Here is a 13,512-nt window from a genome sequence, read left to right on the forward strand (position 1 = left end):
CCGACTTCAGCTCAGGTCATGATTTCATGGTTTGTGGGTTCGAGCCCCATGCAGGCTCTGTGCTGGTAGCTCAGAGCCTGGAGCCTGCTTCGAATTCTGTGTCTCCCTCCCTCGCTCTCTGCCTCTCCCCAACTAGTGCTCTGTCTCTGTCTTTCAAAAGTAAATAAATGTTAAAAAAAAATATATATGTATACACACACACACACACACACACACACACACATACACAAAGTGATTGACGTAATTAGAGAGCTGTGGGACACATGGCCCTGGGAGAGGTGACACTGTCACCTGCCCTCCCCTGCCTGGCCAGACCTTCACCCGGGCCTGGGAACGTTTGTCAGCTGGCTGGCCTGGAGGCCACAGTCTGCAGCGCCGCCAGGGACATGGTCCAGAGCAGCAGGGTTTTGTCACAATTGTCCATGCAGCTGAAGGACACCTGCCTGAGGGACAGCGAGTTTGCTGCGGGCACTCTGGGCTTCTCCCCCGACCCGCAGCCCTGGTCCTGGGTTTGGACCTCAGCCACGGGCCCGGTGCTGTCCCCAAGGCCGGAAGAGGCACATGTCCATGCTGGGAGAGGGGAGAGGAACGGGGACTGGCAGAGTCCCGGGGAGGGGAAGGCTGGCCATGGTTTGTTGAGGAACCAAGACAAGAGCTGAGCCACCCAAGGGCTGCGGGGCCGGGAATCTCCTGGGCCTGTTGTGTCCGGGTGCGGCAGAGGTTGGCCCAGGCCCTGGTGCGGAAATTCCCCGGAGACTCCGGGCCGGGGCCCCTCCCGAAGGGCACCTGCACCCGGGTGGGCCCTGCAGCGATGGTGCCTTGGAGCTGCACTCAGCGGCCTGTGAGAAGTTGCTCACACACCGAGTCCTTGGAAGGCGCTCCACGGGACAGTCTCAACTAGCCCCTAAAGCAGGTGGAAACTGACTCGGTGACTGAAAGCCGTGGCCGGCAGACCGCCCCCCGAGCAGGGGAGTCCAAGTAAGCCTGGCTGGCACCCCTCTGGGAGGGCCAAGGCAGCCTGGGCCTGGGCAGTCCCACATCTGGCCAGGCGGTGCGGCGGGTGCTCCTGTGGCCGCCAAACTCTGTGGGGAGTGTGTTGGGGTCTGAGTGGACAGAGTGCCTGGCCACGGACGGTGGAGATGTTGGCCGGGATGGGAGTTCCTCATGTGACCCTTTGGGTCAGCCAGGGGTCTGTGGGCCTGCTCCCTGGGAGGCCGGGGGTCCTCTTCCGCAGCCCCTGGCCCAGTGGGCAGGTGGCCACTCCCTACAAGCGGACCCAGATCTCCCTGGAACGGACGAGGGCCCGGCCGGCTGCTCCATGACCATCCTCCTGCCCAGAGCTTGGGTCCATGCCTCTAGTCTGGGCCTGACCCCTGGCTGCTCCCTCCCCGGTGAACATTCTCTCCTTCCTTTCTCTTGACACAGACCTGCCTGACCAGTGCACCCCAAACCCCTGCAACAAGGAGGGGACCCAAGTCTGCCAAGACCTCATGGGCAACTTCTATTGCCAGTGCCGAGCTGGCTGGGGTGGGCGGCTCTGTGACAGAGGTGAGGCCCTCTCTGTGCCCCCACCCCTTCCCGAGGACATGCAGGGGGTGTTCCTTCCAGCCGAACCAGGAGCCCTCTGGCCCCAGGTACCTGGCCCCTCACTGGCTGGCCTCCCTCTGGCTCAGAGGAAGAAGGAGAGGAGGGGCAGGCATGCCCCTCGGCCCCTCACGTCTCCAGGGAGCACGGGGAGGCCCTGCCTTCACCTCCAAGGATGGGGCGCTGTCCAACTTGAGAAGCTGTGGGTGCTGGTGTAGGCCTGGCTCAGGCAGGACTGGGAGAAGAGCCACTGTAGGGCCACCCCTGGGGACCCTTGAGTAGGGTCTTGTCCATCCTTCCTGTCTGCAGTTTTGGGGGGTCAGCAGAGAAGCTGCAGGAAAAACCCCTGTGACCCGGTGACCTCGAGGGCCCCTTCACTGCTGAGCCAAACCACCCAGGGGCCCTGCCCTTCTCTGGTGCCCACTCCCAGAGGTCACCGCCCTTGGCACAGCGGGTTCTCCCTGTGGAGAGGGGCGTGCAGATGCCACTGCAGGCGCCCAGCGGGTCGTGCATCACCTCGGCGTGCCCCCAGCCTCTGTCTGTCCTGTGCCCAGATGTCAATGAGTGCAGCCAGCAGAACGGGGGCTGCAACCAAATATGCCTCAACAAGCCCGGCAGCTTCTACTGCGCCTGCTACAGCGGCTACGCGCTCTCCGCAGACGGCAGGACCTGCCAAGGTAACGCCCATGCCCAGCCCCTCCCTCGCCTCCCTGCGCCCCCCTGCGCTCCTCCCCTGTCTGTGCAGTTGCCAAATTGCCAGAGTCAGCCCGATGTCAGATTGCTGAAGCTGGCGGTCAAGTCCGCTGCTCTTCCAGAGGCTGCAAGCTCGGGAGAGGCAGGAAGAGGCGGAGGGGCGGGGGCGGAGCCTAAGGCGGAGGGGCGGGGCGGGACGGGGGGCGGAGCCGAAGGCGGAGGGGCGGGGCGGAGCCTAAGGCGGAGGGGCGGGGCGGGGCGGAGCGGCGGAGCCGAAGGCAGGGTGGGGGCGGCGCGGAGGGGCCCCCGCCGAGCACAAGCCCGGGCATGTCAGCGGCGGCGGGCAGCTGCCCCAGCAGCCGCCCGGAGATGATTCACCCGGCTCTGCNGAGAGGCAGGAAGAGGCGGAGGGGCGGGGGCGGAGCCGAGGGGGGGGGGGGGGGGCGGGACGGGGGGCGGAGCCGAAGGCGGAGGGGCGGGGCGGGGGCGGAGCCGAAGGCGGCGGGGCGGGGCGGGGGGCGGAGCCGAAGGCAGGGTGGGGGCGGCGCGGAGGGGCCCCCGCCGAGCACAAGCCCGGGCATGTCAGCGGCGGCGGGCAGCTGCCCCAGCAGCCGCCCGGAGATGATTCACCCGGCTCTGCGGACCGGCCGCCCAGGACGGGGCGGGCCTGGGCAGGAGCGCGGCCACCCCCTCTAGCCCCGGGGCGGCCCCTGTCCACGCCCACCCTTGCTGCCCTCTGGCAGAGGCCTGGGGCCCCCTGCAAGCTGTGGCCGGCCTACTGCAAGACAGGGGCGCTCCACTTCACAAGGGCGGCTCTCTCCCTCCCGCTCAGACCAGCTGAGGTCCCTGGGAATCTGGGACGCTTCTTTTCAGTGCTCGCTTGCCCCGGAACAGGGTGGAGGTGCTGAGGGAGAAGCAGCCTCCGGGGGGAGGGTCCCGCGGTGGCTGGTGCACCTGTAGCTGTCGAGGCCAAGGGGCGGGGTTCTCAGTGCCGTCGGGGATGTCCTGCTTTAGCTTCCTTCCTCGGAAGTCCCTGGGCAGGGTCTCCCTCCCACCCACTCCCCAAGTCTTTGATGTATGCGGACTCTGGGGGTCCCGGAGACTCCCTGCACCCTAGCTTCCTCCAGAGCGTCGTGCAGGACCGGGGACGGGGCTCCACCTGCTGGGTCAGCGGCTGCCAGGTGCTCTCCTCATCGCGACCGAGACCAGCATGATGGCAGGCACCCCACCTCCGCTGCCAGGTTTCGGGGTGTGCCTGCCGAGACCGGCCCACACATACCTTCCTCTCTCTTGGCCATCACTATTTCTTTGGGGACCTTGGAGCCCCCAGATGCAGGCAAGGGAGGCTGTGGGGAATGGAAGCCTTGTCCCTGTGGTGTGGAAGGGCCCAGAGTTTCCATCCTGCCCTCCTCGGTCAGAACCCGAGATGCTGGGAAGGAGGGAGTGGGGTCGCTGCGCCTGCTTCAGGGGCCCCCCAGGCCTCTCCATCATCTGTCCTTGGCTGCAGGGAGGATCCCCAGCCTGCACAGCTGGGAGGTGGGCCAAGGGCCCCTCAGGGGGAGAGTGAGCAGCACCTGTTTGGGTCCTTGGCCTCTTGGCCGCAGCGCACGCAGTATGGTTGGGCGGGGCCCCTCTGTGCCCTGGGCTCGGTGCCAACGCCACACGCTGTCCACTCTCCCAGTCACCGTGCTCTGTGACCGATGTCAGACGGTGGCATCTCCCACAGGCAGAGTGTCCAGGAGGGGGTGCAGGGAGGAGGCCTGAGGCTGGAGCTCGGCTGTCTCCGGGCCCAGCCCCACCCACCGTACTGCCAGAGGCGCTGTGGGAGAGGCCAGCAAGGGGGCAGGCGGCCACCCGGGCGAGAGGGATCTGGAGCTTTGCCCGCTGTTTCCCATGGGACGGCTGGCCTGGGAAGCACTGGTGTGAGCCCTGCCGCGAAGCTGCCGTGGGCCCCGGGCCCCCCGCCCCCGGCCCTTCCGCCATCACAGGCCCTGCAGCGGCTGCGCACACCGTGCAGCCCAGGTCACGAGCTTCTGTGGAGCAGTGACGGCCGGCAGAGGCCGTGGGGTGTCCCTGCGGTTTTCTTGCCGTCGCCGTAGGGCCTCACGGCCAAATTCCGAGAGCGTCCTATGCGGGGCGGCCGAGCGCGCGCGCGGTGCAGGACGGGCAGTGCGCTCCCGGCTGCGCCCGGCACGCCCCACGTACCAGGGGGAGCCGGGTCCCCACAGTGTGGGGCGTGTGGCTTCCGGTGCGGACCCGGGGTTAGGCCTTGGCCTTCCGGTGCTGCGCTGCGCAGAGCCCTGTCCAGTGTGCAGGTCGCCGGGCGGAAACGCCCCCCGGGCCCTTGCCGAGCCTGGGGCTGTGGAGGGGGGGGCTGGGAGGAGGGGCGGGGAGCCTCGGCGGCCTGGGGGCCGCGCCGCCGACCTGCCCGCGCCTCGGAAACGCGCGGGCCCAGCTTGCGGCTCTCCTGCAGACGTGGACGAGTGTGCGCACGGAAAGGCGTGCGGGGAGGCCCACTGCAGGAACCTGCCCGGCTCCTACTCCTGCCTCTGTGACGACGGCTACGCGTTCAGCTCCCAGGAGAAGGCCTGCCGAGGTACGTCTTCCAGCTGCCCACCCGCACCAGGCAGACGCACACGTGCACGAGTACGCACGCGGTACCCCGTGTGTGCTTGTGTACACGCGAGCGTTTGTGCATCCATGCGTACTCGGCACGTACAACGTGCACACACGCACAGTACCCCACACTCCTACCCGTGAGCCTGTGTGTGCACGCCCACACATACACACACGCGCATGCAGTCCACACGTGCGTCCACGGCTGCTCGGCCTCTTCTCCGACCTGCCACGGGCCCTGTGCCTGGGGCTGCTGTAGCGGCCGGATTTCGTGTGACAACCCGCTCCAGCTGCTGTGCGTGGATGGCACAGAGAGGACTTTCCCGGTTAACGGTCTTCCTGCCCGGGGCCCTGGCGGCTCCTCCACCTTCTGAGACCCTTCCGTGTGCCCGCAGGGTGTCCCTGTGGCCCCTCAAGCAGCCCCGGGGTGCCTGTCGACGGCAGCTGGCCCTTCAAAGCTGGATGTGCTCTGTGCGCTGACCCGCTAGCTTGTTCCAACCCCTCCTGAGATCTGTCGAGACGAACTACCGGCGCAGGGGGGGGGGGGGGGGCACCTCCGCCGCCGAGAGCACGCCGCGTGTGTCATCAGACAGGTGAGGCTTGCCCGTCTCCCTTGTGGCCGGCAGATGTGGACGAGTGTGCGGAGGGGCGCTGTGAGCAGGCCTGCGTCAACTTCCCAGGGGGATACACGTGCCACTGTGACGGACGTGGGGGCCTGAAGCTGTCCCCGGACATGAACACCTGCGAGGTAGGGCCCCGGGGCAGCCGCCCACTTCGGGAAGACAGTTCACAGTGAGAAGGGCTGGTGACCCAGGGCAGGGGTGATGCGGGATGGGGGCATGTCTGTCCCGTGCATGAAACCCCCCGCGGTGGCTCTCTACCTGCAGCCGACCACGCGGCCCGCACCCAGAGCTCGCACTGCCGGTGCTGTGCAGTGCACGTGCAGTCAGAGCCTCCGGACTGGGGGTGCACGCCCACACCCGCTGGTCCCGCTCTAACAGAATCTCAGGGTTTAGAGAGGCCTGTGTGCCACCTGCTTGCACACCTGGGTGGCAGAGCAGCTGAGGAGAGGTTGACCTGCGACCTGACAGGCCCCGCGTGGCTGGGAGGGGTGTAACTGGCGAGTACCGTCTGATGCTCTTCACATCTGTTTCACAGGACATTTTGCCCTGCGTGCCTTTCAATGTTGCCAAAAGTGTGAAGTCCTTGTACCTGGGCCGCATGTTCAGCGGGACACCCGTGATCAGACTGCGCTTCAAAAGGCTGCAGCCCACCAGGTGGGAGGCGGCTGGCGGCACCCCACGGTCCTGGCACAGCCATGGCTGCCGAGTGCCCTGTCCCAGCCTTTGGGTCGGCGTGGATGCCCGCCTGTGCGGGGCCTGCTTCCAGCGCTGGGGAGAGTCCTGGGGTGCCTGCTTACCTGCCCCCCCACGACGGGCTGGGTCTTGCAGGGTGGCAGATCGTGAGCCACCGGCCTGTGTGTCACCTGCTGTTCCTCACGCTGCCACTCAGGCTGCTTGCCGAATTCGACTTCAGGACCTTTGACCCTGAGGGGGTCCTCTTCTTTGCTGGAGGCCGTCAAGACAGCACCTGGATCGTGCTGGGCCTGCGGGCCGGCCGGCTGGAACTGCAGCTCCGCTACCATGGTGTTGGCCGTGTCACCAGTAGCGGGCCTGTCATCAACCACGGCATGTGGCAGACGGTGAGTGTGGCCACCACTGCCGCCTGGCGGATGTGGCTCCTGGGGAAGGTGTGCTTTGGCACCTGACAGTGAGCACCGCACACCACGGTGTGGGCCCCGCCCTTGGGAACTTTACATTTGGTGGGCCATTCCACCGGGACATCTGGCTATGTCCCTGAGACCATTTTGTCACAGCAGCTCCTGGGGGCGCCAGGGGCTGCCTGTCACTCTGCAGCGCACAGGACTCCCCACCTGAGAAAGCTGTCCAGGTTCAAATGTCGGTGGCGCTGAGGCTGGGGGCCCTGGGCTGAGGCCTGGTGCGACTCCCACCCAAGCGTCCACAGCACCTCGGACCTGTACCCTTCCTGCACAAGCCCAGGTGCTGAGACGTGGGCTCCTCCCTCTGGAGCAGGTCCTGACGGCCCAGAGCCCCAGGGATGACTGTCCCAGCACCGCCCTGTCCTGCATCCCCGTGCCCAGAGCGGCCTGATAGCAGAGCCCTTCCTGGAGTTGAGAGACCCCTGGTAGGAAGGGGGGGTCTCAGCAACGAGCACCTGGAAGGGCTCAGTTAGAGGGGGGCTGTCTGAGCAGAGACACTGGGACGTTTGCTAAGCCGTCCGCCCTGTTAGGTCAGGCCCACTTCCTCCTCCCCGGAGCAGCAGGAGGGGCGCCGGCAGCAAAACTCAGATAAGACAGTGGAACCCGAGGGAGGGACGCAGCCTCCATCAGGGCCTGGGGAGCCACGCACTCCTGGCTGGCAGCCTGGCCCCTGCCGTCGAGGGGCATGGGGGGTCCCGGGTGGGCTGGGCAGTGCCCAGGTAAGAAAGCTGGTGCACATGTGACCAGCGACCAGTGACTGGCACAGCCGCCCCTGCCCAGGGCATGACCTGGCCACTCAAGGTGGAGTCGGCTCAGTCGCCCCTCCATTCTCCCCATCCTGACCTCCTGCCCCTATAGCCCCCCTCACAGACCCCATGTTCTTCTGACCACACTGACCCAAGTACCAACATGTTTCCTACTTTAACCAAAAAGGGAATTGATGGACTTCTGGAGGGTTAGGAGAACACGGTGTAGAGAGAGATCTTTAAGTTCTCCGTACAGAAAGGAGGAAAGAACGTAAACTTCTGGAGTGGATGTGAATTCACAAGCCCGTATGGCATCCAGTCTGTGCAAGACACCTAATTACCTGCTGGGATTTAGAAACATGCCCCTCCCCCCGCATTGATTGGGGGGTGGGGGCCTGCTGGTGGGAGAAGCAAAGCATCAAAACAGTGATGTCAGGAGGGGTTCCTGCTCCCAGGAGGCAGCTCCTGGCGGGGCTTAGAGAGGCGCCAGGACTGGGCAGGAGACGTGGCCCGAGGGGCTTCGCTTGGGGGAGGAGGACTGAAGGGAGGAGCCAGGGCTGGGGCCCAGGGGGCCTGCAGCCTCACCCCTGCTGCAGGGAGGGTGCGCTGGCACACGGGGACAGGGAGGTGTGCAGGGGCCCCTGGGGCTGGGGCTCCTATGGGAAGGTGCACCCCACCTCTCCAGCCCTGGTTTTCTTCAGATCTCTGTGGAGGAGCTGGACCGGAATCTGGTCATCAAGGTGAACAAGGATGCTGTGATGAAGATCGCGGTGGCTGGGGATCTGTTTCAGCTGGACAGAGGGCTGTACCATCTGAACCTGACCGTGGGGGGCATCCCCTTCAAGGAGAAAGACCTGGTCCAGCCTGTAAGTACCGTCATCAGTCCGGTCGGAGCCTGGGACCCACCAGGACAGGCGAGCCCTCGAGCTGCTGGGTTAGTGCCCACCGGGCTTTGGCGGTGGCTTCCCAGAAGTTAGCAAGCAACTGTGTGCAGCCTCTCCCTGCGGGAGTTGCTTGAATTTTCATCTAAAGCGATGATAAAGATGCCTATTTTGCGTGAAAAATAGAACACAATGAAATTATCTTTTTTTTAAAATTTTTTAAATGTTTAATTATTTTTGAGACAGAGAGAGACAGAGCATGAGCTGGGGAGGGGCAGAGAGAGAGGGAGACACAGAATCTGAAGCAGCTCCAGCCTCTGAGCTGTCAGCACAGAGCCCGACATGGGGCTCGAACTCATGAACTGTGAGATCGTGACCTGAGCCGAAGTCGAATGCTTAACTGAGTGAGCCACCTAGGTGCCCCTGAAATTATCTTTTAACAAAAAGAAAAGCTAAGGGCAGCCTGGATGGCTTAGCTGGTTAAGCATCCAACTTTTGCTCAGGTCACGATCTCACAGTTTGTGGGTTCGAGCCCCATGTTGGGCTCTGTGCTGACGGCTCAGAGCCTGGAGCCTGCTTCAGATTCTGTGTCTCCCTCTCTCTCTACTCCTCTGCCTCTCACGCTCTGTCTCTCTCTCTCTTTCTCTCTCTCTCAAAAATAAATGAACATTAAAAATATTTTTTAATTTAAAAAAGAACAGTCAACTTTTTTGACAGTTTCTAAGAACGTTTGGGTTGCTAAGCCTGCTGGGACTTCCACGGGGAGAAGGATGTAAGGAGAGGTCAGTACTAGCCACTCCCCCTGCACCACAGCCCATAGCCTGGTCAGTATCTCCCCGTCACCCAGTGTGTGGACGTCAGTGGCCAGGTCCTCGACACTGTGATCGTGATTCCCACACAAACGGGGGATTCCCCTGGCGGGGGGTGTCTTGCCGTGACCTCTGGCATCAGTCTCCATTCCAGGGACTCCCACAGTTGCTGTTTATACCTTCTCATTTTAGAGATACGGGCAGGGGTGACCCGATTTGCTCTAAACCGTGTAGCATGGTGTTGGCCCCCAGACTCAGAGTTCCGTAGGTGCCACTGTGCACACATCACCTCGCATCCTCCAGGGGCGCCCAGCGCTCTGCTCTGGGAATGAGTGCGCGACCACAGAAGGGGACGTCAGTGCGTGATGCCCATCTTACCTTGGGTGGCAGGAGGACCCGCTGGGGGTGCTGGGCTTCCTGCGAGGAGTCCTCTTGTCCGGTGTGGAGCCCTTTAGGCAGATAAGTCGTCTTCACAAGTAGGACTTGTCTGTCTCGAGGCCGATTTCCACACACCTGAGCCCAGAGGGCGTCCCGGCCCTCTGACCGGGTGGCGCCAGCCACATGGGCCCTCGTCATGGCATCTGGGAGCCTCTGTGGTGCCGGGAAGCCACCAGACTTCTCTGTCTTCCCAGATAAACCCCCGTCTGGATGGCTGTATGAGGAGCTGGAACTGGCTGAGTGGTGAGGACACCACCATCCAGGAGACCGTGAAAGCGAACTCCAAGATGCAGTGCTTCTCCGTGACGGAGAGAGGGTCCTTCTACCCCGGGACCGGCTTTGCCTTCTACAGCCTCGATTACAGTAAGTGCCGGCTCCCGGGCTGGGCCGGCTCCCGGGCTGGGCCTCCGGACAGCACACAGCGAGAGACCACGAGAGCTGCAGGGCAGCCAGTGAGGGGGGCGGGCAGACGGGAGAGGATGGCCGCCCTGCTGGTGCCAGGGCAGCTGGGGACGGGCAGGTGGGGGATGTGGAGGGTCTGAGAGGGTGCTCGCGGAAGCTTCTCGGCCCAGGTGAGTGCTCCATGCTGGCAGAGCAGCCATGGGGAACATGCCTGATGCTGCGGTCAGAGCCTCGTGCAGAGCGGACGGGGGCCGCACCCTGAAGTCGCAGGGGCCATCTCAGGGCCCCAGGAGCTCGAGTGCCTGAGGAGGGAGAAGCAGCCGGGAGATCAGCACTGCCAGCGTCGGGGGCCACACAGGACCCTGCGTGTCTTAAAACACAGTGCAACAAATAATCCACTCGTGCTGATAGAGGAACAGTCACGGAAATGTGGACTTGGGCCTGACGTTCAAATCATGCATGTCCTCGATCGCCAGCTGGTGGGAAAAGAGCTCAGGGCGCTGGCACGGGTCAGTGGTGACCGCTGAGCAGTTGCGGTGTTTGGTGCTGGGCCTGAGGGACTTTCCCTCCACTCTCCCTTACTTAGGTTTAAAACTAACCTTGCTTCCCGAGCCCATGCCGCCTGGAGCCTTAAACTGTTCACTGCGCCCAGAGAATCAGGAGAGCCAGGGACCGGGCCCAGGAAAATGCACACGGCCGTTGGCGGGTTCGCGGGCCCAGGTGCCCCCTGCACAGCCCACGTCTGGTGGCTTCACGGGTGCCTCCCTGGTCCCGGCCGGCACTGCGGTCCAGGCAGCCCCTCCCCAGGGCCTGGCTCTGCCCTGCCTCTCTCCACGGGGTGCCTGCAGCCCCTCTTCCCAGATGGCGGGCTGGTTACATTATGCTCGCCTCTCCCACCCCCTGCCACAGAGCCCAGCACCACACGGCCCCCCCAGCTCAAAGGCCACGGGGTCCACTCCCCGTCCATAGTGAGGTAGACTGTCTGCTCAGGACCTAGGACCACCCCGCACTTTGTGTCTTTGCTTTCACTGTCAAAAGTGCTAGGTATTTCGGAGAAAAGAACCAGCCAACACAACACGTAGGTTATTCCTTTAGTCCCATTGTTAAACAGGAAGATCTAGAACGTCGTCATGACGTTCAGGGTAGAATCTGTACCGTAAAGCATTTCATTACTTTTTTCCAAGCGTCACAGATGTTTTTCTGTGTCGTAACACAGACCTCACAGGTAGTGCAGACCCGTGCACACCGCGGTCTGCTCACGGTCCACACGGACTGCAGGCCTCGCAGGGAGTGTGGGCACCCCTACCCCTGCACACCGCGGTCTGCTCACCATCCACGCAGACTTGTTCGAGGAGTCACTTCTGTGATAGCAAAGACCAAATGGTATTTAGAACCCAACGCATCTGTAATAAACCTCGGACGGTCGCATCTCAGAGCACAGAGAAGCCTCCCTGGGAAGTCACAGACTCTGCACTGAGCCGCAGTTTGGGGCGGGAGACCTTCCTCCCTGAGGCTTCTTGGCACAGCCTTGGCCGCCGTGCCTCAGAAGATTCCGTCGCGGGGAAAACTCAGGGCCAGGAAACACTCCTCTCTTCCATCAAGAATAAAGGTGAAACTTGGCCACCGGGAAGATCGCTGGTTTTTATTTTTGTTTTTTGGCTGCTTTTTCCAGTTCTGCACCCATTCGATTCAGTGAGCGATTATCAGGAACTGACTATAATGAACCCCACTTAGGGTCGGGGACCGACAGATGATTTGCGGTGCTCACAGTCCAGTGGAAGCAGCCAGGAGCCCAGGCCATGGGCCACCATGGCGCCAGCCGGCCTGTGGCGAGGACGCCCGAGCTCCGATGGCTATGGCCCCCGCCGTGGTGTCAGCTGCCTGCATGGGCTCCTTCATCAGGACCTCGAAATCTTCTGAGACAAAGGCGCTCACGGCCACGGAGCAGAGGCCGCTTCAAGTGTAGGGAGATGTGGCATCACCCTTGCTCTCGCACAACCACTGTCCAGCCCTTTCTACTGAAATGTGGGCTCTGCAACTGTCCGTGCAGGCCACGTGGGGACGTTCGACACGTCTTTCACGCAGGTGCCGTGAGTTGTCTCTGCACACACGTATCACACGTATGGCATCACATATGCCATGTATACAAAAGGCATCGAAGTGAGGAGCCGCTCCACTGAGGCAGTGCAATGGCAGAAAGGCTTCGCCTCGCACGCGAAGCCGTGTGGTCTGTGGGAATGGCACTCGGTGCAGCTTCCATATTAAGGTCTTCCAGGCACTTACAACCTTGTCAAACCGCCTGAGGGACACAGGTGAGGTGAGGGGGATTGAGGCCGGGCGCTCCAGCCTGTCCCGGGAGGGGAAGCAGGGGCGCCAGGGAGGGGCAGGAGCCATCACGGCCAGCGAGGACGCGGCTGTCCTTGGGGGCCCGGGGCCCGGGTCAGGAGCCCCCCGTGGGGACAGCTCTCTGCCACCACCCCCACTCACCACGGCCCGCCCTGCCCGGATGGCCTGCTGATGTGCCGCCCTCACCGCAGCTCGGACATCCACGGCCGTCGGCACCGAAGCAACCTGGGAGATAGAGGTCGTGGCTCAGATCCGCCCCGCCACCGACACCGGGGTGCTGCTTGCGCTGGTGGCCGGTGACCACGTGGTCGCCCTCTCTGTGGCCCTGGTCGACTACCACTCCACCAAGAAGCTCAAGAAGCAGGTACCCCCCGCTGCCACCCCAGGCCACCCTCCTGGGCGGGAGCCCCCACCCCTGTCTTGGGAAGCCATGCCCAGTCACGTGGCCCTCACGAGTCCAACGGCCACGTGGCCGGGGATACTGTTGACCTGAGGTCACCCAACACAACCCGTGGTCAGAGCTGTGTGGGCCTCGGCCAGGAGCAGTTGTGCAGCCATGCAGCTTCCTGCCAGACACTCGGCTGACTTGGCGGTTTAGAACGATGCGCATCAGTCACTCATGCTAGTGACTGCCTCACTAACCAATTCAGGCTTCTGGTTTCTCTTGAACACTCACGCGTGCAGGCCGAGCCCCGGGCAGCCGCCCCGCCACACCTGGCCCCTCAGACTCTCGCCATGCGGGCCCTGCTGTGCCCCAGGGAACAGCAAAGGGGCTGCAGAAGGAGCTTTTATTCTCTTGTCTCTACCCAAAGGCGGGGGAGGGGGTGCCCGGCCAACCAGGAGGGTGCGTGCGCACCCAGCCAGCCTGCCCCCCAGCGGCGGTCCAGCCCCGGGCTCCCAGGACTGGGCAGTAGCAGGGCCACATCCAGACCCACCACTCCTGAGCCCCAGTCCACACGCTGTGTGGACCTCCTTCCCCGGCCTGCCTGCAAACAGTCTGGCGCTCCCACACGGTAGCGCTCACCATCCGGGTGCAGAGGGTGCGAGACACCAGGCCAAGCTGTGCCATCACAGTGTGTTTCTGTTCCCTGCGGTGGGAGCGTGTTTCTGTTCCACGTTTCCAGAGTGTGTGTTTCTGTTCCATGCTGTCAGTGTGTTTCTGCTTCCTGCTGCTGGAACACGTCTGTCCCCGGCTGTCACACTGTGTCTCTGTCCCC

General features: G+C 63.5%; 1 protein-coding gene across 1 annotated transcript in view; it reads left to right on the plus strand.

Annotated features, from left to right (window-relative positions):
* Positions 1-13,512, plus strand: part of GAS6 (growth arrest specific 6) — a 34,493-nt gene that overhangs the window by 17,205 nt on the left and 3,776 nt on the right. Inside the window, exons 4-12 of the mRNA XM_039221622.1 lie at positions 1,426-1,548; positions 2,139-2,261; positions 4,751-4,873; positions 5,520-5,641; positions 6,052-6,170; positions 6,406-6,595; positions 8,121-8,285; positions 9,742-9,910; positions 12,487-12,659. Coding sequence (XP_039077553.1) covers positions 1,426-1,548; positions 2,139-2,261; positions 4,751-4,873; positions 5,520-5,641; positions 6,052-6,170; positions 6,406-6,595; positions 8,121-8,285; positions 9,742-9,910; positions 12,487-12,659 — 1,307 coding nt within the window. The remainder of the gene's footprint in view (positions 1-1,425; positions 1,549-2,138; positions 2,262-4,750; positions 4,874-5,519; positions 5,642-6,051; positions 6,171-6,405; positions 6,596-8,120; positions 8,286-9,741; positions 9,911-12,486; positions 12,660-13,512) is intronic.

This window comes from Hyaena hyaena, unplaced genomic scaffold (genome assembly GCF_003009895.1).
Source record: "Hyaena hyaena isolate Hyena2069 unplaced genomic scaffold, ASM300989v1 scaffold_992, whole genome shotgun sequence".
NCBI classification, from domain to species: Eukaryota; Metazoa; Chordata; class Mammalia; order Carnivora; family Hyaenidae; genus Hyaena; species Hyaena hyaena.